Source organism: Globicephala melas, chromosome 2 (assembly GCF_963455315.2).
Source record: "Globicephala melas chromosome 2, mGloMel1.2, whole genome shotgun sequence".
Lineage (NCBI taxonomy): Eukaryota > Metazoa > Chordata > Mammalia > Artiodactyla > Delphinidae > Globicephala > Globicephala melas.
This window is the reverse complement of record NC_083315.2, coordinates 28823382-28844182: the sequence shown is the minus strand read 5'-3', so window position 1 is coordinate 28844182 and position 20801 is coordinate 28823382. Positions and strand designations below refer to the sequence as shown.

At 42.3% G+C, this 20801-nt stretch overlaps 1 protein-coding gene across 3 annotated transcripts in view; it reads left to right on the top strand.

The window, feature by feature from the left end:
• Positions 1–20801, top strand: part of WDR37 (WD repeat domain 37) — a 59300-nt gene that overhangs the window by 17173 nt on the left and 21326 nt on the right. For all 3 annotated transcript variants that reach the window (XM_030878333.3, XM_030878332.3, XM_060293697.1), the window contains exons 4-9: positions 1172–1267; positions 1566–1630; positions 4938–5073; positions 6000–6071; positions 10096–10140; positions 12268–12344. In XM_030878333.3, coding sequence (XP_030734193.1) covers positions 1172–1267; positions 1566–1630; positions 4938–5073; positions 6000–6071; positions 10096–10140; positions 12268–12344 — 491 coding nt within the window. The remainder of the gene's footprint in view (positions 1–1171; positions 1268–1565; positions 1631–4937; positions 5074–5999; positions 6072–10095; positions 10141–12267; positions 12345–20801) is intronic.

The window sequence follows — 20801 nt, the reverse complement described above, 5'->3', positions numbered from 1 at the left end:
TTAAGTTGTTTCCAAAAATTGAATACTAATAAATAGCATTTGCATTGTTAAAATATTTTTCACTCTGGAAGTAATTGGTGTGGATCAGTGGTGAGGACAGTGTAATCCTGTGTCATTTAAACTTTGCTGTTGGAAAATTTAATGTTTTAATATTGGATTCTCTTATAAGTCCACCTTGAAAATTTACAGAGTGAGTAATTATGCCAACTTTTTATCAAATAAAAATTAGGTACCGTGTACTGCATCTGATTTTAAGGGTTTGTTATCAGAGTTGTAGCAACCCAGGTATTACTGAATTTCCATTGTGATCTAAGGCCTTATGTTTTATGAGTTGATGCAGTTTGTTCAAGAAAAACTATAGGGCTACAAACAACTAATGCTGGAGGTACTTGGAGTTTACACTGTCAGTTGCTTAATGGTTTTGGTGGCTTCCTGCTGCCTGTGAACATGTCCAAATGCTCAGGCTGGATCTGTTCCGAGCCTTTTGCCCTCGGCCTTCCTTCCACACCACCCTCCCCGCCCTCCCTGCCCTCCCTGTAGCCTCAGCACACCGTGGGCAGCCTGGGCAGCGGCAGGCACAGAGCCCAAGTGCTGGCTGCATGCGCGGCTCATGGGATCTCAGTTCCCTGACCAGGGATTGAACTGGGCCCTGAGAGTGAGAGCGCCGAGTCCTAACCACTGGACCGCCAGGGAACTCCCAAATGTTAATTTTTTTTTTTTTTTTTTCCCCTTGAATTTTTAATCTTTGAGGTATATAATCCTCACTGTGCTCTGTGGTGCCAGGCAACAATAGTTAGGTTTTGTTATTGTATGTTTTTTCCCCCCAATTTCAGTATTCTCAGCTAGATTGTAAGTGTTTCATTGAGTTTTGGACAGTGTTAGAATAACATTTTTAAGTGCATTGAATAAAGTACAAAGGACACGAACTATGTTGAAATCCAAGAGCCCTGCTTGAGGACCTGATAGCACAAGGTCTTTCTGGTGTGGGAAGTGTGGTGGGCTTTTTAATTTTGGAATGATGTCTTGAGTTTTTTGGAACTCTGTAAATGTGACCTTGTTTACTGGGATATCATTCCTGTGTTTGTTTAGACAGTACTAATGTATAACATTTTTATGTGTTCACTTTTGGATTTGGTGAATATACATCAAAAGTACATGTTTTACTTTTCAGTGCGCAGAGAAATCGAGACTCTTAATGACCGTTTAGCTGCCGAAGGACAAGCAATCGATGGGGCAGAGCTGAGTAAGGGCCAGCTCAAAACCAAAGGTAAGGCTGCCTTCCCACAGGACTCGCCCTACACATTACGCTCGGAGGGAGTTTGGAATTTAGTGGAGGACAGGACTCACTTCCTTTCTGCAGTCATCAGGACTTGGAATAATGTAATTTGGGTGTGGGTGTAGAAGGAAGAGGAGGTTTCGGGAAGCCCCATGTCCCATGCCCCTGGCTTGCATTGTCTTCCTGTGTGGAACAGAAGGTGGGGCGAGCTGTCTCCCTGTCCCAGCTCTGACGTTCATGGTGCTTTGGTTGTGTGATTGTCTTGACGGTTGGTTCTGTGTCTCTGCAGCCAGTCACAGTACCAGCCAGCTTTCTCAGAAACTGAAGACTACCTACAAGGCCTCCACCAGCAAGGTACGTGTGGCTCTCAACCTGTCACGTGTATGTAGGGTGTGCACATATGTGCGATAGAGAGAAACCTAATTTTTAAAAGGAGTATTGTCGATGTTAAGTGGCCACAGTGCATAGACACCTGGACGTTACCTTTGTTACTGCGGCTGATACATTATGTGTTAGTGTGGTTTTTTTTTGTGGGAAAGTACATTTTGTATTGTTATTTGGCTTGATATGGAGATTCTGAATTTGGAGAAGCTAATAAATGGGTATGAAGCAGTGGAACTTACGTTCTGAGCTATAGTTACATTTTAGTTCACCGCTTCTTTAATTTTCTAAGTATGATCAAGAAATGAAGGTCTGTGTCCAAGGCAAATAGAGATATTTGTCATATTTTGCTTTTTTAAAAATTATCTTCTTCTGACATTCTTAAAGTGGCAAAGATTTAATTATTTGGGAATTAATTTATCTATGGGGGAGTACTGTTATGAAGTAATATTTTGAGGTAATTTTGTGTGCATCACCACGTTGGAGTATTTGGAATAAACAAAAGATAAATTAATCACCTAACCTTAATGAGTGTACATTACTTTTGCTAAACCTTAGAAAAAAGTTGAAATTTGTGGTGAGTCTGCTGTGAAGGCTATAGTTAATGTTAGCTTTTTACTTTTCCAATTTGCTCTCTTCAGCTTAAAGTTACTTATGATATCCACAGTGAGATGAACTGCAATTCAAGGAGCAGCTTCAGTCTTACGCTATTTCTGCTTATTTGAAAGTCTTTGGTAATTTTTTGTTGTTTAAAAATCTGAATATTGCTGACTTTTTGTGTTTCCTTTGATTACTCTAGAGTGTAAGTGGCTAATTAAAATTTTTTTATTCTGTATTATCTAGCTTACACTTAGTAGTTTTGCAGTTTTTAATAAATTAACATTAAACTACTTCTTTAAAATGTCAAGTGGGGTTATGTTCTTCCTTATCTAACTTCTTGTTATATTGTTTTGAATTATATTGTTTATTCCAGTTTATGTATACAGTGTATGGTCTTAGAATTCCAAAACTTTGTGATCATTCCTTTTTTTTTTCAATTTTATTTATTTTTGGCTGTGTTTGGTCTTCGTTGTGGTGCTCGGGCTTCTTATTGTGGAGGCTTCTCTTGTTGAGGAGCACGGGCTCTAGGTGTGCAGGCTTCAATAGTTGCAGCATGCGGGCTCAGTAGTTGTGGCTCACAGGCTCTAGAGCACAGGCTCAGTAGTTGTGGCACACAGGCTTAGTTGCTCTGTGGCAGGTGGGATCTTCCGGACCAGGGCTCGAACCCGTGTCCCCTGCATTGGCAGGCGGATTCTTAACCACTCCGCCACCAGGGAATTCCCTGTGATCATTTCTGAAGTAGAGGAAGAAAGGATTATATAGAGTTACCCCTCACCATGAGTAGTAAAACTTAAGAATTGGGCAAAGGTAAAAATATGTACAATAATTGCTTTAAAAGAATGTGTTAGACATATTTAAAGCCCCAGTCATTTTAGAAACTAAAAATGCATCTGGATTAGAAAAAACCATCTTCATAGCACTGTGCACCCATCTTAAAGAGTGAAGGTGAACATGGAGATCTGGCGTGTTTTGCCCTGGCCACAGGGTGAGTTCTCATAGTGGAGCGGGGAAGGCTTCTCACTCCTCCGCAGACCCACCCTTCCTGGGGGCCTGGGACTCAGCTCTAAGGCCTGTTGGGACAGCGCCACATTCTAACCGGCCAACCACTTTATAGGAACTTGTGAAATTGTTCACACAGGTTTTTATAAAGATAAGTATCTTTTGCTGTGAAAAAGCCTGTTTTGGTTTTTTAGAGCACTTTAAGTTGTATCTCAGTGCAGAATAATTCAGAAGCATCCTTCTGCTATTCCATCACAAATGTTCCCTGGGAGTAATTCAGTCTCTCTTGTGGGCCTCTTTGCAGTTGTGTCTGAGTCCACATTTTTAAAGTAGTTCATAGGTGGTCAGAGTATGACGGACACCTGGAAGCAGCACCTGAGACCGTTTGCGCAGTATCATCAACTGCATGCCCTCTCCCCATACTCCTCTGGAAATGCAGTCGGCATGAGGCTTGGCCATGACCGGAATGTTGGCCGTGACCCCAGTTTCTGCTGGTCGAGTCGGGGCGGTTTGTGTCTCGTAACAGTGCTGTCTGGGAAGCTTCCCACCGCTCACCGTGCGCTTTGCCCCTGCCCCTCCTAAAGGCGTCTGAAGGGCACCAGAGGCACAAAAGCACTTTTCCTTGTGGAGGGACCGCATGGTGTTGCCGGATTGGGTGGGATATGAGCTTTCAGAAGGAAGAGGAAGGTGAGGGTGTGAGATTGAGCAAGGCCTTCTTTCTTTTGGAAGCTCATATTGTATCCTGCCCTTCTTTTAAATTTAAACTCAGTCAGTGGACCCTGTTTATTTAACTTGTGGAAGAGTGGGTCTCTCCGTTGTGCATCTGTTTTAGTCTTTCACTGTATCAGGAATCGTTTGAAGGCTCATCCTGAGGTGGTGGAACAGTGGATTGTGTTTTAAGCCTTTATACTAAAAATAAATTTAGATACATTTTTAGGGCTTTGCTAATAAATCAGTGTTTAAAACAGCTCTGTAATACCACCCATTTTTCTTTTTCACTTGATTTTACGGTTTCAGTATTCTGATTAATTTAATTATTCTAATTTAATTAAAAGCTGAAAAGCCATCTTTTATCTTAGACAGTTTAGAAACCAAACTCTTTGTGTTTAATTAGCATCTTCCTCGTGCACTTATAAAAGAAAGTGAGAATTATTTGCTGTTTGTGTCATACAGGAGCAGAGCGACAGCCCTTTCCTAGTGCAGGGCCGGTGCCGAGCCCATGCTCAGTAACCTCATCTATTACAAGTGTTGTCTTTTGTTTCCTCCCCTGCCTTGGACTCTTTTCCTCCTGATAATATGTGGTTGGTATGAATTACCAAAAATAAAAAAGCACAAGTTCCCAAATAATAAGAATAATTAGCGTTAAGGGTTTGGGGTATACCTTCCTAAGTTTTTTTTTTTTTTTTGAAAATTTGGATATTTTGTCTGATGGTTTGGATTTGTGAGAGAGGACGTGTAAGGTACACAGGTAGGCAAGCATTGGAAGTGGGGGGATCGTGGGGCTCTTCCGAGGCCTTCATAAGGACTTTCTTCCTGCTGTGTGAGATCCAGCTGCACCTATGTTGTGTTGCTGTAACATTTAAAATTTTCTATTCAGTGATTTATGCATCTTCAAGACATGCTGTCTTATTTTTTTTTAACTTAAACACATTCGCTCAGTAAATTACCATCACAATTTCAGATCGTCTCCAGCTTCAAGACCACCACGTCCAGGGCAGTGTGCCAGCTCGTGAAGGAGTATATCGGCCACAGGGATGGCATCTGGGACGTCAGTGTGGCGAGGACGCAGCCTGTGGTGCTGGGGACCGCGTCTGCCGGTGAGTCCACACCAGCCTCACTGCTGGCAGCCGTGGCCTGCCCTGGAAGCAGAAGTGGCCGAGTGGCGTTGAAACCTAAGCATGTAGAGGAGTCCGCCGTCAGGAGCCCCAGGGTGTTGTTAGAGAGACCCCCCCCTTTCTCCTCATTGGAGAGGAGATGCTTTTGAGAGCTAGTTAAGGTGCGTAACCTAATAATCCTTCAGGAAAAAATTCCTAAAATTAAAAATGTGCTCACTTGTGGAAAATGACTGCCAGCCTGTGAAAAGTTACTCACTAGCTCCTACCTTTTATAGTGGAAATAGGAAATGCTAATGTCATTAGAATGATGAAGAAAGTTCTTTCTTTTGTTTAAGACTGTGTTCATATGTGAGCACCCCAGATTGTTTTGGAAATTACAGTTTCAGAAAAGAATACAGAGACCCTTTTCTGATATTTCTGAAATCTCACTTGGATAATCGGCATTTTGTTTCAGGTTTCCCTTATTAAGTCTCCTTTTTATCTTTTTATTACTGTGCCCAGAGAGGAGAGGTCCAAAGAGCATGTATTATCTCAAATAATTTGTAACTGGATTTGGATGCTACTTGCATTTGAATATAGCTTTTGATATTCTGAAAAGTCTTAATATTTCAACAAAATAACGAGCCCTTGACTCAAGTGACCCCTGTGTCCCAAGTCCCCAGCCTGGTGCCGGCAGTGCACAGTGCCTAGGCATTCAGGTCTCTAGGTTCCCCCTGCTGGTTCTGTGGCCTCGGATGGGTCACCGGCCTCCTATCCTCTCGGATCAATTGGATCACAGAGGAGTTTGAGCACAGTTGCACGAGGTACTGGTGGTGATGTAACTTCTCAGTTTTAGAATTTTTATCTTCCTCTTTTATTAAAAAGACCATAAAATCGGCAGCTCACTCATGTTCGTTTCAATCTTGCAGATCACACGGCTCTGCTCTGGAGCATTGAGACGGGGCGGAGCCTCGCCAAGTACACGGGCCACGTGGGGTCAGGTGAGCAGTGGGACCACGGGGCGTCCTCTCCCAGGGAGGGCCAGGCCTCTGCCTCTGACTGTGTGAGCTTCACGAAGGGGCAGCTCAGCTCCCTGAACAGCGTTGTCCCAAGGGTGGCGTAGAAAGCTGGCCACCTGTGCACACTTTGGAACTGGAACATGTGCACTAGCATCATGAACTGTGTTCCATTGGGAGGGTCCTCGGTGCAGAGGTGCTTTGTGCGTCAGCCCCTGGGATCCTGGTGGGTGTGGATGTGGGGCTTTTTCCTGTGGGCACTGGTGGGCAGATGTCTCTGTTCCTCCCAGCGCCCCGGCTCCAGGCCATGTGCCACGCTGCCCCCCGGCTCACTCACCCCTCACCCCTGCTGACAGGCTTCGCAGTGGTGTCCGCCCTCCGCCTCCACGGACTTGGGTGAAACCCTTTCCTCTGCGTGTCTTCCGTCCTGTTGGGGGAGGGAGTACCTGCTGTCCTGTCAGGACCGTGGCCAGGCTCCTCCTTCTCTTAGGGTACCTGCTCTCGTCTGTCCCTGTCGCCTCAGCGTGAGAACCAGCTCCTACCTTTCCACATGGAATGTCCCCGCCCCACATACACTCCTGCCTCATCTGCCGTCCCCTCCAGCTGGGACCCACTGTCTTCCCCCAGGTCTGTGTCTGGGTGGCTGCTGCTGCCTGCAGTGGATGTGACAGGCTAAATAGACAACCTAAACATTAAAGTGTTAGCCAGCCTGTATAAAAAATTCACAGCAGTCTCCTGCTCATCCCTCCTCACTCCTCATTTTCACTTCTCAAAAGGTGACCACTTTTAACGGTTTTAAATAGTTTGCTTTTTTCTTCTATTTAAAAAACTAGTCTATCTTATTATTTCTTAATTTTGGAGTTTTCTACAAGGAAGTGACTCTTATTAAGGAGAAGGAGATTGGCTCACTTCCTCCCTCCATCCCTCTGTGCTCCTCGTCATCGTGAAATGGTTACGGCTCAACTTCCATTTAAATGGATGTTCAGGTTTTACCTACTTGTGGCTGCATCCATATAGTTCACAGCTCCCAAGCACGTACCTTACTTGCAATCCCCAGTTTTGCTTCCTCTGAAGGGAAAAGTGGCCTTTTATTTTGGTCTTGTTTCGTGCAGATCTGCCTGAAATGTGGCATTCCCTGCATGTCTGTGTTCCTTTGCTGTCACTCTGGCCCCTCGCTGAAGCCTCCCCTCCCTCTGACAGTTGGTGCCCAGGACTGTAGCACAGATGCCTGCAGTCTACCTCCTTTGTCCTCCTGGGCTTTCTCTCCACCTCTGTCCTCCGTTACCTCCTGTCTTCTGGACCCTGTTCTTTCTCTTTCTCCAGGGAAGCCTGTCTTTCAGTAGCTTCCTTCTTAAAGGGTCTTACAGGAAAAATTTTGAGACTGTAAAATGCTTGAAGAATGTATTTTACCTTTACACTTGATGGGTAGTTTGGCCGAGTATAGTCTTCTATGTAAGAAGTACTTTTCTTTGAAAATGAAGATAGTGCTCTGCTGACCTGTTTTTTTCTTTTTAAAAAATTTAAAATTTTTTATTTCTTATAAATTTATTTATTTTTGGCTGTGTTGGGTCTTTGTTGATGCGCAAAGGCTTTCTCTAGTTGCGGTGAGCAGGGGCTTCTCTTGTTGCGGAGCTCGGGCTCTAGGTATGTGGGCTTCAGTAGTTGTGGCGTGTGGGCTCAGTAGTTGCGGCATGCGGGCCTAGTTGCTCCATAGCATGTGGGATTTTCCCAGACCAGGAATTGAACCTGTGTCCCCTGCATTAGCAGGCATATTCTTAACCACTGCGCCACCAGGGAAGTCCCTGACTTGTTTTTTCATAGCTTTCAGAATTGATATTAAAAGTTTAATAATGCTCTTTTGAATCTTGGTCCTTCATAGGCAGTTGGATATTTGTCTCTGGAAGACTTTAGGATTTGTCTTTTAGGTCTTCTTACAAAAGCATTGTGTTGGACATTTGGTGGGACTTGGCGGTCTAGAAATGTACCCCCATGTCCACTCAGTCACCTGCAGTCACCCCCGTGTCCACTCAGGTGCCATCACCCCTGTGTCCTGTTGGCCCCCTGTGGTCACCCGTGTGTTTGCACCCTGGCGTTTCCCGGGTGCCTCTTCTCACTGTCTTCCGTCTCTGTTGCTATGAGTTTGTGCCTGTTTCTTTCTAGACTTGTCATGCACTTAGAGGAGTCTGAGGAGAGAGCAGAGCACAGGCTGCTTTGGGCACTGTCTTTGTCGTGTTTACGCCCTGCTTTTGCTTTTTCCACCTGGTGGTGCTGATTGTGTGACTGAGTTACTGTAACAGGGGAGTGTGGAGCCCTGGGGTTTTTAATCAGCACAGCTCCCTGCAGGTGGGTTGACGTGCCTAGTGCCTGCCTCCTTCCTCTTGGGTCCTCTGAGCAGAATGTGCCCACCTGTGGACTGGCGGAGCTGCCTCCAGAGAGGAGGTGCCCAAGATTTGTGCCCTTTCCCCCCACGCACCCCCTAACCCCTGGCGTTAGGGAGCCGAGTGGAGCCGGCCGGGTGGGGGCATGTGTCTTGTTAGACACACACGATCTTGGAGCTTGTTATAAGGAACTGTGGTCTCTGGCCCCCTCTCTTCTATTCCTCATGTGGCTGCTGTGAGTGACATTAGCTGTGCTGTGAATAAGCTGCTGGTGGGGCTGTGGGTTGGCCCGACCCGCTGACTTTGGGCTTTAAGGCCTCGTTGCACCCACACATGCTGGGGTCCCCCCGCCCCACGTAGTGATGTTGTGCTGTTAACGTCTGTGTGAACAGTACTGAGAATAAACTGGCCCTGCAGCTGGTGGTCATTGGCGCCCACCGTTTGCCAGATTCTTGGCTAAGCACGTTGCCTGCGTTCTTCACTTAAACCTTGTGGTCATCTGTATTACAAATGTTCCTGCTTGCAACACTGATTTGCTGGAGTTCACATAGACACCAGAAAGTAACAATTGATGGTTGAAATTGGGAGCATTAATACGGTTTGTTAGTAGTGTTTATTTGGGGCATTTTCTATTTAACATTTTTAAGGCAGTCACAGTTTTCACCAGCTCTTCCCACAGTTCTCTCTGGTCTAGTGTTAATGGTAAAAGAGCATCTTCTAGCATTTTTCAGATTCTTAGAAAAGTATCAATCTAATGGCGTACCTGACAGAGTCTTAGTGGAAGAGAGAACTTGCTGAGGTTTGGGAAGCTCCCTGTACGTCCTGTGTCTGGGCTGTGGGGGATGTGGGCTGGCTCTCCAGTGCCTTGGGTCGGCATGTGTTGGGGTGACAGGGAGCTGCCGACTGGGAACAGTGACCTCCACCCTTCCAGCCTCTCGTTGTCTGCCTGAGGAGAGCTCCTTGGCAGGCAGGCAGGCTCAGGACCGGTCAGTCTCCGGGCAGTGTTGTCATGGGGCCGGAGCCTCCCCAGGACACCTTGGGCAGATTCCTGCATCTGGAGAGGAGACTGGGAGGGTATCATAACTGTTCTCATCTGGTCCCGATCCATTCCGATCCGAACCGTCCCTAGGCCATCAGGGGCTTGCCTTCTCTGAGTTCCTGAGTCTTATGGAACAGAACAGACTGGGTTTTTGGAAGGGTGGGCTTGTGGGCAGCTGGGTAGGCAATAAACAGTGTGCACCACCGTAATCTGCCTCTGCTTGTTATAATTATGTTTTCTTTTTTTATCCTGGTTTATTTTTAACTCTAGGTGACTTCCCTATGTATAAAAAATAGATTATTAATATCCTTTTTCTGTGTAGCCTATTCTTGAGCAGAATATTTAATCCTATTCATATTTAGTTACTTTGTATTGTATCTCTCTTCTTTTTTTTTTGGCCCGGCATGTGGCACTACCTCTGTTCTCTTTAACTTATGTGTTTATTCATAGTTTACTGAATTAGGATATTTAATATTGAACTATCATAGTTCGTTTAGTTTTTAAATTTAACTTTGCAATACATGCTGTAATTATAATAAATATTGATATGTTCTTATTTTAAACCTGTTTCTGTAATATTTTTATTTTGCAGTAAATTCCATTAAATTTCATCCATCAGAACAGTTGGCTCTCACCGGTATGTTGATTTTGGTTTTTTATTTATTGAACGGTTATTGCTGATCTGAAAACAGCTGTCATCATTCCTTTCTCATCAGTAGCATCAGGCTTAGCCACACCTTTCACAGAAGTTAGTCGTTAGTAGACATTTTACAAATTGCACGAGAAATGAATAAAGAAAACTATACTGAGGGGTACTTTTTTTTTTAAATGAGTAGTGGATTGCAAATTAGGTGAACTTTTAATGTCAACTTGAACTCGGCCGCGTTCTCCTGGAGGTCTTTTTACAAAGCCCGTCCCTGCCACCCGCTCTTCCTGCTTGTGGGAATGTGCTCGCTTCTCTGACGCCGTCGGCACAGAGATGAGGAATTTAGCAGCCCCGAGTCGGGCTCTCTGCAGGCCCGCATCTTTACTCCTTCCCAGGCAGTTCTCCTGGAAAGAGCTGTGGTACCTTGGGTTTGTCTTCATTTCACGTAGTTTAAAAACACCTTGATTATAGGGACTTCCCTGGTGGCACAGTGGTTAAGAATCTGCCTGGCAATGCAGAGCACACGGGTTTGAGCCCTGGTCTGGGAAGGTCCCATATGCTGGGGAGCAGCTAAGCCCATGCGCCACAGCTACTGAGCCCGTGTGCTGCAACTACTGAAGCCCATGCACCTAGAGTCCGTGCTCTGCAACAAGAGAAGCCATTGCAATGAGAAGCCCGTGCACCGCAACGAAGAATAGCCCCTGCTCGCCGCAACTAGAGAAAGCCCATGTGCAGCAACGAAGACTCATTGCTGCCAAAAATAAATAAATTTTTTTAAAAAAGCCCGTGTGCAGCAACGAAGACCCAACACAGCCAAAAATAAATAAGTAAATAAATTAAAATAAAAATTAAATAAAATAAAATGACACCTTATCATATTGAGTTTTTCTATAAAACTGTCTGACACCTGTGGACCCCCATGGTGTTTTGGGGACACGGATGGTAACCTGAAGGACGAGTGTTTGTCTAGATAAGAGGTCAGCAAGCTTTTCTGTAAAGGACCAGGAGTAACTGTTTTCATCTTGAGGCCACACGGTCTGAGTCACAGCTGCTCAGCTCCGTTGCCACGGAAGCAGCAGAGATGGTGCACGGATGAGGGGATATGGCAGTGGGCAGTGACCCTTGTTTGTGTTTACAGGGTGGGTGGCTGCCTGGATTTGGCCCATGGGCCAGTTCTGCTTACCCCAGGACAGAGGACAGAAGTGGGACTAATCAGTGCTCTTACACTCAAGTCAGTCAGGTGGCAGGGTCCTTTGAGGGTCCAGTTTTAACAGGCCTCCCCCACAGAGCTAGTGGATGCCTGAATCAACATCTGGGGAGTAAAGGAGGCCAGGAGTTTAACCTAGTTATGTGGGCCATTTGTTTTGTGGTTGGGAAGAGACGGAGACCAGTGACAACCAGGCTGGAATGAAGGGGATGAAATCGAGACACGTCAGGAAGCTGCAGTGGGAAATGGAAACATAAAGTAGTGGCCTGGAGAGTGGAGCGCCAGACGGGGGTTTGGACAGGATGCTGACTCGGAAGGAGATGGGCAGGTCAGGCACTAAATCCATTCGGCGCCACAAGACACGTGCCGCCATTTGCTGCCTTGGGGAAGCTGTGCAGCCACGCAGAGAAGGTGGGGTTCAGACAGTGCTGTCGTGGGGGCAGTGGAGGTGGCCCTTTCGCACGTCTGCGGGCCTGCCTGTGCCCCTCACCTGCCCTCTGTTTTTTCCCAAGTCCAAGTATCGCCTTGCGGCCTGGCTGGTGATAGCAAGGTCTCAGTACCAGGGGCTGCATAGCCAGCTGTGGGGCGCATCCAGGTTCAGTGAATGGGAACGTGCCCTTGAGTTATTTTGGGTTTCTGTTTTCTTAGGTTGGCCAGATGGGAAATAAAATCTGCAACTTGTAAATTTTCTCTGAACCTTCACAGCTTTCCTCCCTAAGATGAAGGGGGGTTATTTTTATAGATAATCATTATCTTTGTGTACTTTTGCTATTCTCAGTAGCATTACATAGTCTCAGAAGTAGCTGTTTAAGTATAGTCAGTCACTTGCAATCCCTCAGGTACAGAATTTAGCAGGAGCCTAGCCAGCGCATGTTTGCACCTCGGGTAATTTCCCCTCTTTCTCTCCTCAGCTTCTGGAGATCAGACCGCCCATGTCTGGAGGTATGCGGTTCAGCTGCCCACTCCTCAGCCTGCAGCCGACACTAGTGTAAGCAGCACATTTACTTACCCTGAAAGCACGATATGGGGTATGTTGGTAGGTTCTGGATGCTTGTGAGTTTTAGGATAAACTTACAATTTGTGTTGTGGGCCGAATGTGTGTGTCCCCAAAACTCATAGGTTAGATAGAGTAGAGTCCTAACCCCCCATGAGGCTGTATTTGGAGATGGGCCTCTAAGGAAGTCATTAAGGTCAAATAAGGTCACAAGGGTGGGGCCCTGATCCAGTAGGATCGGTGTCTGTAGAAGAGGCACCTGAGGGCTCCCTGTACCTTCTCGTTGCACGCACCGAGGAGAGGCCATGTGAGGACACCTGCCAGCCAGGACGCGAGCACTCACCACAGCCAGAGGGCTGGCCCCAGCCTGGCTGCTGAGCGGACCAGGGCCAAGTCTTTGTATCCGGGTGTGTTTGCTTTCACTTTCCTTTCCACAAATGTTAAACGTTTACATTACTTCTTTAAAATTTTATGGTTAAGTTATACTTCTTAATATTTTATGTATTTGATTTTAGACAACTTGTCTTTCATGTGAGGTAAATCCTGTACGTCACTGGTGCATGTGATATCATTTGCATGTGGGTAAAGTTTTTTTTTTTTGTGCCTGCTTCCTTTTTTTTAAAATTTAATTTTATTTATTTTTTTATACAGCAGGTTCTTATTAGTCATCCATTTTATACTCATCAGTATATACATGTCAATCCCAATAGCCAATTCATCACACCACCACCGCCCCGCCACTTTTCCCCTTTGGTGTCCATACGTTTGTTCTCTACATCTGTGTCTCTATTTCTGCCCTGCAAACCAGTTCATCTGTACCATTTTTCTAGGTTCCACATGTATGCGTTAATATATATTTGTTTTTCTCTTTCTCACTTACTTCACTCTGTATGACAATCTCTAGATTCATCCACATCTCTACCAATGACCCAATTTCGTTCCTTTTTATGGCTGAATAATATTCCATCGTATATACGTACCACATCTTCTTTATCCATTTGTCTGTCATTGGGCATTTAGGGTTGCTTCCATGACCTGGCTATTGTAAATAGCGCAACCATGAACATTGGGGTGCATGTGTCTTTTTGAATTATGGTTTTCTCTGGGTATATGCCCAGTAGTGGGATTTCTGGGTTATATGGTAATTCTGTTTTTAGTTTTTTGAGGAACCTCCATACTGTTCTCCATAGTGCCTGTATCAATTTACATTCCCACCAGCAGTACAAGAAGGCTCCCTTTTCTTCATACCCTCTCCAGCATTTGTTGTTTGTAGATTTTCTGATGATGCCCATTCTAACTGGTGTGAGGTGATACCTCATTGTAGTTTTGATTTGCATTTCTCTAATAATGAGTGATGTTGAGCAGCTTTTCATGTGCTTCTTGGCCATCTGTATGTCCTCTTCGGAGAAATATCTATTTAGGTCTTCTGCCCATTTTTTGATTGGGTTGTTTGTTTTTTTAATATTGAGCTACATGAGCTGCTTATATATATTAGAGATTAATTCTTTGTCCATTGATTCATTTGCAAATATTTTTTCCCATTCTCACGGTTGTCTTTTCGTCTTGCTTGTTGTTTCCTTTGCTTTGCAAAAGCTTTTAAGTTTCATTAGGTCCCATTTGTTTATTTTTGTTTTTATTTCCATTACTCTAGGAGGTGGATCAAAAAAGATCTTGCTGTGATTTATGTCAAAGAACGTTCTTCCTATGTTTTCCTCTAAGAGTTTTATAGTGTCCGGTCTTACATTTAGGTCTCTAATCCATTTTGAGTTTATTTTTATGTGTGGTGTTAGGGAGTGTTTAATTTCATTCTTTTACATGTAGCTGTCCAGTTTTCCAAGCACCACTTATTGAAGAGACTGTCTTTTCTCCATTGTATATCCTTGCCTCCTTTGTCATAGATTAGTTGCCCATAGGTGCGTGGGTTTATCTCTGGGCTTTCTATCCTGTTCCATTGATCTGTATTTCTGTTTTTGTGCCAGTACCATATTGTCTTGATTACTGTAGCTTTGTAGTATAGTCTGAAGTCAGGGAGTCTGATTCCTCCAGCTCCGTTTTTTTCCCTCAAGACTGCTTTGGCTATTCGGGGTCTTTTGTGTCTCCATACAAATTTCAAGATTTTTTGTTCTAGTTCTGTAAAAAATGCCATTGGTAATTTGATAGGGATTGCATTGAATCTAGATTGCTTTGGGTAATAGTCATTTTCACAATATTGATTCTTCCAATTCAAGAACATTGTATACCTCTTCATCTGTTGGTATCATCTTTAATTTCTTTCAACAGTGTCTTACAGTTTTCTGCATACAGGTCTTTTGTCTCCCTAGGTAGGTTTATTCCTAGGTATTTTATTCTTTTTGTTGCAGTGGTAAATGGGAGTGTTTGCTTAATTTCTCTTTCAGGTTTTGCATCATTAGTGTATAGGAATGCAAGAGATTTCTGTGCGTTAATTTTGTATCCTGCAACTTTACAAATTCATTGATTAGCTCTAGTAGTTTTCTGGTAGCATCTTTAGGATTCCCTATGTATAGTATCATGTCATCTGCAAACAGTGACAGTTTTACTTCTTCTTTTCCAGTTTGTATTCCTTTTATTTCTTTTTCTTCTCTGATTGCCATGGCTAGGACTTCCAAAACTATGTTGAATAATAGGGGCGAGAGTGGACATTCTCATCTTGTTCCTGATCTTAGAGGAAACGCTTTCAGTTTTTCACCATTGAGAATGATGTTTGCTGTGGGTTTGTCATATATGGCCTTTATTATGTTGAGGTAGGTTCCCTCTGTGCCCACTTTCTGGAGAGTTTTTATCATAAATGGGTGTTGAATTTTGTCAAAAGCTTTTTCTGCATCTATTGAGATGATCATATGGTTTTTATTCTTCAGTTTGTTAATATGGTGTATCACATTGATTGATTTGTGTATATTGAAGAATCCTTGCATCCCTGGTATAATTCCCACTTGATCATGGTGTATGATCCTTTTAATGTGTTGGATTCTGTTTGCTAGTATTTTGTTGAAGATTTTTTCATCTGTATTCATCAGTGATATTGGTCTGTTGTTTACTTTTTTTGTGACATCTTTATCTGGTTTTGGTATCAGGGTGATGGTGGCCTCGTAGAATGAGTTTGAGAGTGTTCCTCCCTCTGCTATATTTTGGAAGTGTTTGAGAAGGATAGGTGTTAGCTCTTCTCTAAATGTTTGATAGAATTTGCCTGTGAAGCCATCTGGTCCTGGACTTCTATTTGTTGGAAGATTTTTAATCACAGTTTCAATGTCATTGCTTGTGATTGGTCTGTTCATATTCTCTATTTCTTCCTGGTTCAGTCTTGGAAGTTTATACCTTTCTAAGAATTTGTCCATTTCTTCCAGGTTGTCCATTTTATTGGCATAGAGTTGCTTATAGTAGTCTCTTAGGATGCTTTGTATTTCTGCAGTTCTGTTGTAACTTCTCCTTTTTCATTTCTAATTTTATTGATTTGAGTGCTCTCCCTCTTTTTCTTTTTTTTGCTACTCTATTTATTTATTTTTAACATTTTTATTGGCATATAATTGCTTTACAGTGGTGTGTTAGTTTCTGCTTTATAACAGAGTGAATCAGTTATACATATACGTATATCCCCGTATCTCCTCCCTCTTGCATCTCCCTCCCTCCCACCCTCCCTATCCCACCCATCTAGCTGGTCACAAAGCACTGAGCTGATCTCCCTTGTGCTATGCGACTGCTTCCCATTAGCTATCTGTTTTACATTTGGTAGTGTATATATGGACATATATACACTACCACTCTCTCACTTTGTCCCAGCTTACCCATCCCCCCCACCATGTCCTCAAGTCCATTCTCTAGTAGGTCTGCATCTTTATTCCTGTCTTGCCCCTAGGCTCTTCATGACCTTTTTTTTTTTTTTTTCAGATTCTATATATATGTGTTAGCATACGGTATTTGTTTTCCTCTTTCTAACTTACTTCACTCTGTGTGACAGACTCTAGGTCCATCCACCTCACTACAAATAACTCAATCTTGTTTCTTTTTATGGCTGAGTAATATTCCATCGTATATATGTGCCACATCTTGTTTATCCATTCATCTGCTGATGGACACTTAGGTTGCTTCCATGTCCTGGCTGTTGTAAATAGAGCTGCAATGAACATTGTGGTACGTGACTCTTTGAATTATGGTTTTCTCAGGGTATATGCCCAGTAGTGGGATTGCTGGGTCGTATGGTAATTCTACTTTTAGTTTTTTAAGGAACCTCCATACTGTTCTCCAAAGTGGCTGTATCAATTTACATTCCCACCAGCAGTGTATGAGGGTTCTCTTTTCTCCACACCCTCTCCAGCATTTATTGTTTGTAGATTTTTTGATGATGGCCATTCTGACTGGTGTGAGATGATATTGCATTGTAGATTTGATTTGCATTTCTCTGATGATTAATGATGTTGAGCATTCTTGTTGAGCATTCTTTCATGCGTTTGTTGGCAATCTGTGTATCTTCTTTGGAGAAATGTCTGTTTAGGTCTTCTGCCCATTTTTGGATTGGGTTGTTTGTTTTTTTGATATTGAGCTACATGAACTGCTTGTAAAGTTTGGAGATTAATCCTTTGTCAGTTGCTAAATTTGCAAATGTTTTCTCCCATTCTGAGGGTTATCTTTTCGTCTTGTTTATGGTTTCCTTTGCTGTGCAAAAGCTTTTAAGTTAATCATTAGGTCCCATTTGTTTATTTTTGTTTTTATTTCCATTTCTCTAGGAGCTGGGTCAAAAAGGATCTTGCTGTGATTTATGTCATAGAGTGTTCTGCCTGTGTTTTCCTCTAAGAGTTGGATAGTGTCTGGCCTTAACGTTTAGGTCTTTAATCCATTTTGAGTTTACTTTTGTGTTTGGTGTTAGGAAATGTTCTAATTTCATTTTTACATGTAGCTGTCCAGTTTTCCCAGCACCTCTCATTGAAGAGGGTATCTTTTCTCCATTGTATATTCTTGCCTCCTTTTTCAAAGATAAGGTGACCATATATGCATGGGTTTATCTCTGGGCTTTCTGTCCTGTTCCATTGATCGATATTTCTGTTTTTGTGCCAGTACCATACTGTCTTGAATACTGTAGCTTTGTAGTAGTGTGAAGTCCACAAGCTTGATTCCTCTATCTCCGTTTTTCTTTCTCAAGATACCTTTGGCTATTCGGGGTCTTTTATGTTTCCATACAGATTGTGAAATTTTTTGTTCTAGTTCTGTGAAAAACGCCTCTGGTAGTTTGATAGGGATTGCATTGAATCTGTAAATTGCTTTGAGTAGTATAGTCATTTTCAAAATGTTGATTCTTCCAATCCAAGAACTTGGTATATCTCTCCATCTATTTATCGTCTTTCATTTCTTTCATCAGTGTGTTATAATTTTCTGCACATACGTCTTTTGTCTCCTTAGGTAGGTTTATTCCTAGGTATTCTTTTTGTTGCTGTGGTAAACGGGAGTGTTTTCTTAATTTCACTTTCAGATTTTTCATCATTATCGTATAGGAATGCAAGAGATTTCTGCATTAATTTTGTATCCTGCTCCTTTACCAAATTTATTCATTAGCTCTAGCAGTTTTCTGGTAGCATCTTTAGGATTCTCTATGTATAGTATCATGTCATCTGCAAACAGTGGCAGCTTTACTTCTTCTTTTCTGATTAGGATTCCTTTTATTTCTTTTTCTTCTCTGATTGCTGTGGCTAGAACTTCCAGAACTATGTTGAATAATAGTGGTGAGAGTGGGCAGCCTTGTCTTGTTCCTGATCTTAGAGGAAATGGTTTCAGTGTTTCACCATTGAGGATGATGTTGGCTGTGGGTTTGTCATATATGGCCTTTATTATGTTGAGGTAAGTTCCCTCTATGCCTACTTTATGGAGGGTTTTTATTATAAATGGGTGTTGAATTTTGTCGAAAGCTTTCTCTGCATCTATTGAGATGATCATATATGGTTTTTCTCCGTCAATTTGTTAATATGGTGTATCACATAGATTGATCTGCGTATATTGAAGAATCCTTGCATTCTTGGGATAAACCCTACTTGATCATGGTGTATGATCTTTTTAATGTGCTGTTGGATTCTGTTTGCTAGTATTTTGTTGAGGATTTTTGCATCTATGTTCATCAGTGATATTGGTCTGTTGTTTACTTTTTTTGTGACATCTTTATCTGGTTTTGGTATCAGGGTGATGGTGGCCTCGTAGAATGAGTTTGAGAGTGTTCCTCCCTCTGCTATATTTTGGAAGAGTTTGAGAAGGATAGGTGTTAGCTCTTCTCTAAATGTTTGATAGAATTTGCCTGTGAAGCCATCTGGTTCTGGGCTATTGTTTGTTGGAAGATTTTTAATCACAGTTTTAATTTCATTGCTTGTGATTAGTCTGTTCATATTTTCTATTTTTTCCTGGTTCAGTCTCGGAAGGTTGTGCATTTCTAAGAATTTGTCCATTTCTTCCAGGTTGTCCATTTTATTGGCATATAGTTGCTTGTAGTAATCTCTCATGATCCTTTGTATTTCTGCATTGTCAGTTCCTTCTCCTTTCTCATTTGTAATTCTATTGATGTGAGTCTTCTCTCTTTTTTCCTTGATGAGTCTGGCTAATGGTTTATCAATTATGATTATCATCTCAAAGAACCAGCTTTTAGTTTTATTGATCTCTGCTATAATTTCCTTCATTTCTTTTTCATTTATTTTTGATCTGATCTTTATGATTTCTATCCTTCTGCTAACTTTGGCTTTTGTTTGTTCTTTTTTCTCTAGTTCCTTTAGGTGTAAGCTTAGATTGTTTATTTTAGATTTTTCTTGTTTCATGAGGTAGCCTTGTATAGCTATAAACTTCCCTCTTACAGCTGCGTTTGCTGCATCCCATAGGTTTTGGATTGTCATGTTTTCATTGTCATTTGTCTCTAGGTATTTTCTGATTTCCTCTTCGATTTCTTCAATGATCTCTTGGTTATTTAGTAACGTATTGTTTAGCCTCCATGTGTTTGTGTTTTTTACGTTTTTTTCTCTGTAATTGATTTCTGATCTCATAGCATTGTGGTCAGAAAAGATGCTTGATATGATTTCAATTTGTTAAATTTACTGAGGCTTGATTTGTGACCCAAGATGTGATCTATCCTGGAGAATGTTCTGTGCGCACTTGTGAAGAAAGTGTAATCTGCTGTTTTTGGATGGAATGTCCTATTAATATCAATTAAATCTATTTCGTCTACTGTCACTGAAAGCTTGTGTTTCCTTGTTAATTTTCTGTTTGGATGATCTGTCCATTGGTGTAAGTGAGGTGTTAAGGTCCCCCACTATTGTGTTACTGTTGATTTCCTCTTTTATACCTGTTAGCAGTTGCCTTATGTATTGAGGTGCTCCTATGTTGGGTGCGTATATATTTATAATTGTTATATCTTCTTCTTGGATTGATCCCTTGATCATTATGTAGTGTCCTTCCTTGTCTCTTGTAACATTCTTTATTTTAAAGTCTATTTTATCTTATATGAGTATTGCTACTCCAGCTTTCTTTTGATTTCCATTTGCATGGAACATCTCTTTCCATCCCCTCACTTTCAGTCTGAATGTGTCCCTAGGTCTGAAGTGGGTCTCTTGTAGATAGCATATATATGGGTCTTTTTTTTTGTATCCATTCAGCAAGCCTGTGTCTTTTGGTTGGAGCATTTAATCCATTCACGTTTAAGGTAATTATTGATATGTATGTTCCTGTGACAATTTTCTTAATTGTTTTGGGTTTGTTTTTGTAGATCCTTTTCTTCTCTTGTGTTTCCCACTTAGAGAAGTTCCTTTAGCATTTGTTGTAGAGCTGGTTTGGTGGTGCTGAGTTTTCTTAGCTTTTGCTTGTCTGTAAAGCTTTTGATTTCTCCATCGAATCTGAATGAGATCCTTGCCGTGTAGAGTAATCTTAGTTGTAGGTTCTTCCCTTTCATCCCTTTAAGTATATCATGCCACTCCCTTCTGGCTTGTAGAGTTTCTGCTGAGAAATCAGCTGTTAACCTTATGGGAGTTCCCTTGTATGTTATTTGTCGTTTTTCTCTTGCTGCTTTCAATAATTTTTCTTTGTCTTTAATTTTTGCCAATTTGCTTACTATGTGTCTCGGCGTGTTTCTCCTTGGGTTTTTCCTGTATGGGACTGTCTGCACTTTCTGGACTTGGGTGGCTATTTCTTTTCCCATGTTAGGGAAGTTTTCAACTATAATCTCTTCAAATATTTTCTCTGTTCCTTTCTCTCTTCTCCTTCTGGGGCCCATATCATGCGAATGTTGTTGCGTTTAATGTTGTCTCAGAGGTCTCTTAGGCTGTCTTCATTTCTTTTCATTCTTTTTTCTTTATTCTGTTCCACAGCAGTGAATTCCACCATTCTGTCTTCCAGGTCACTTATCCGTTCTTCTGCCTCAGTTATTCTGCTATTGATTCCTTCTAGTGTATTTTTCATTTCAGTTATTGTGTTGTT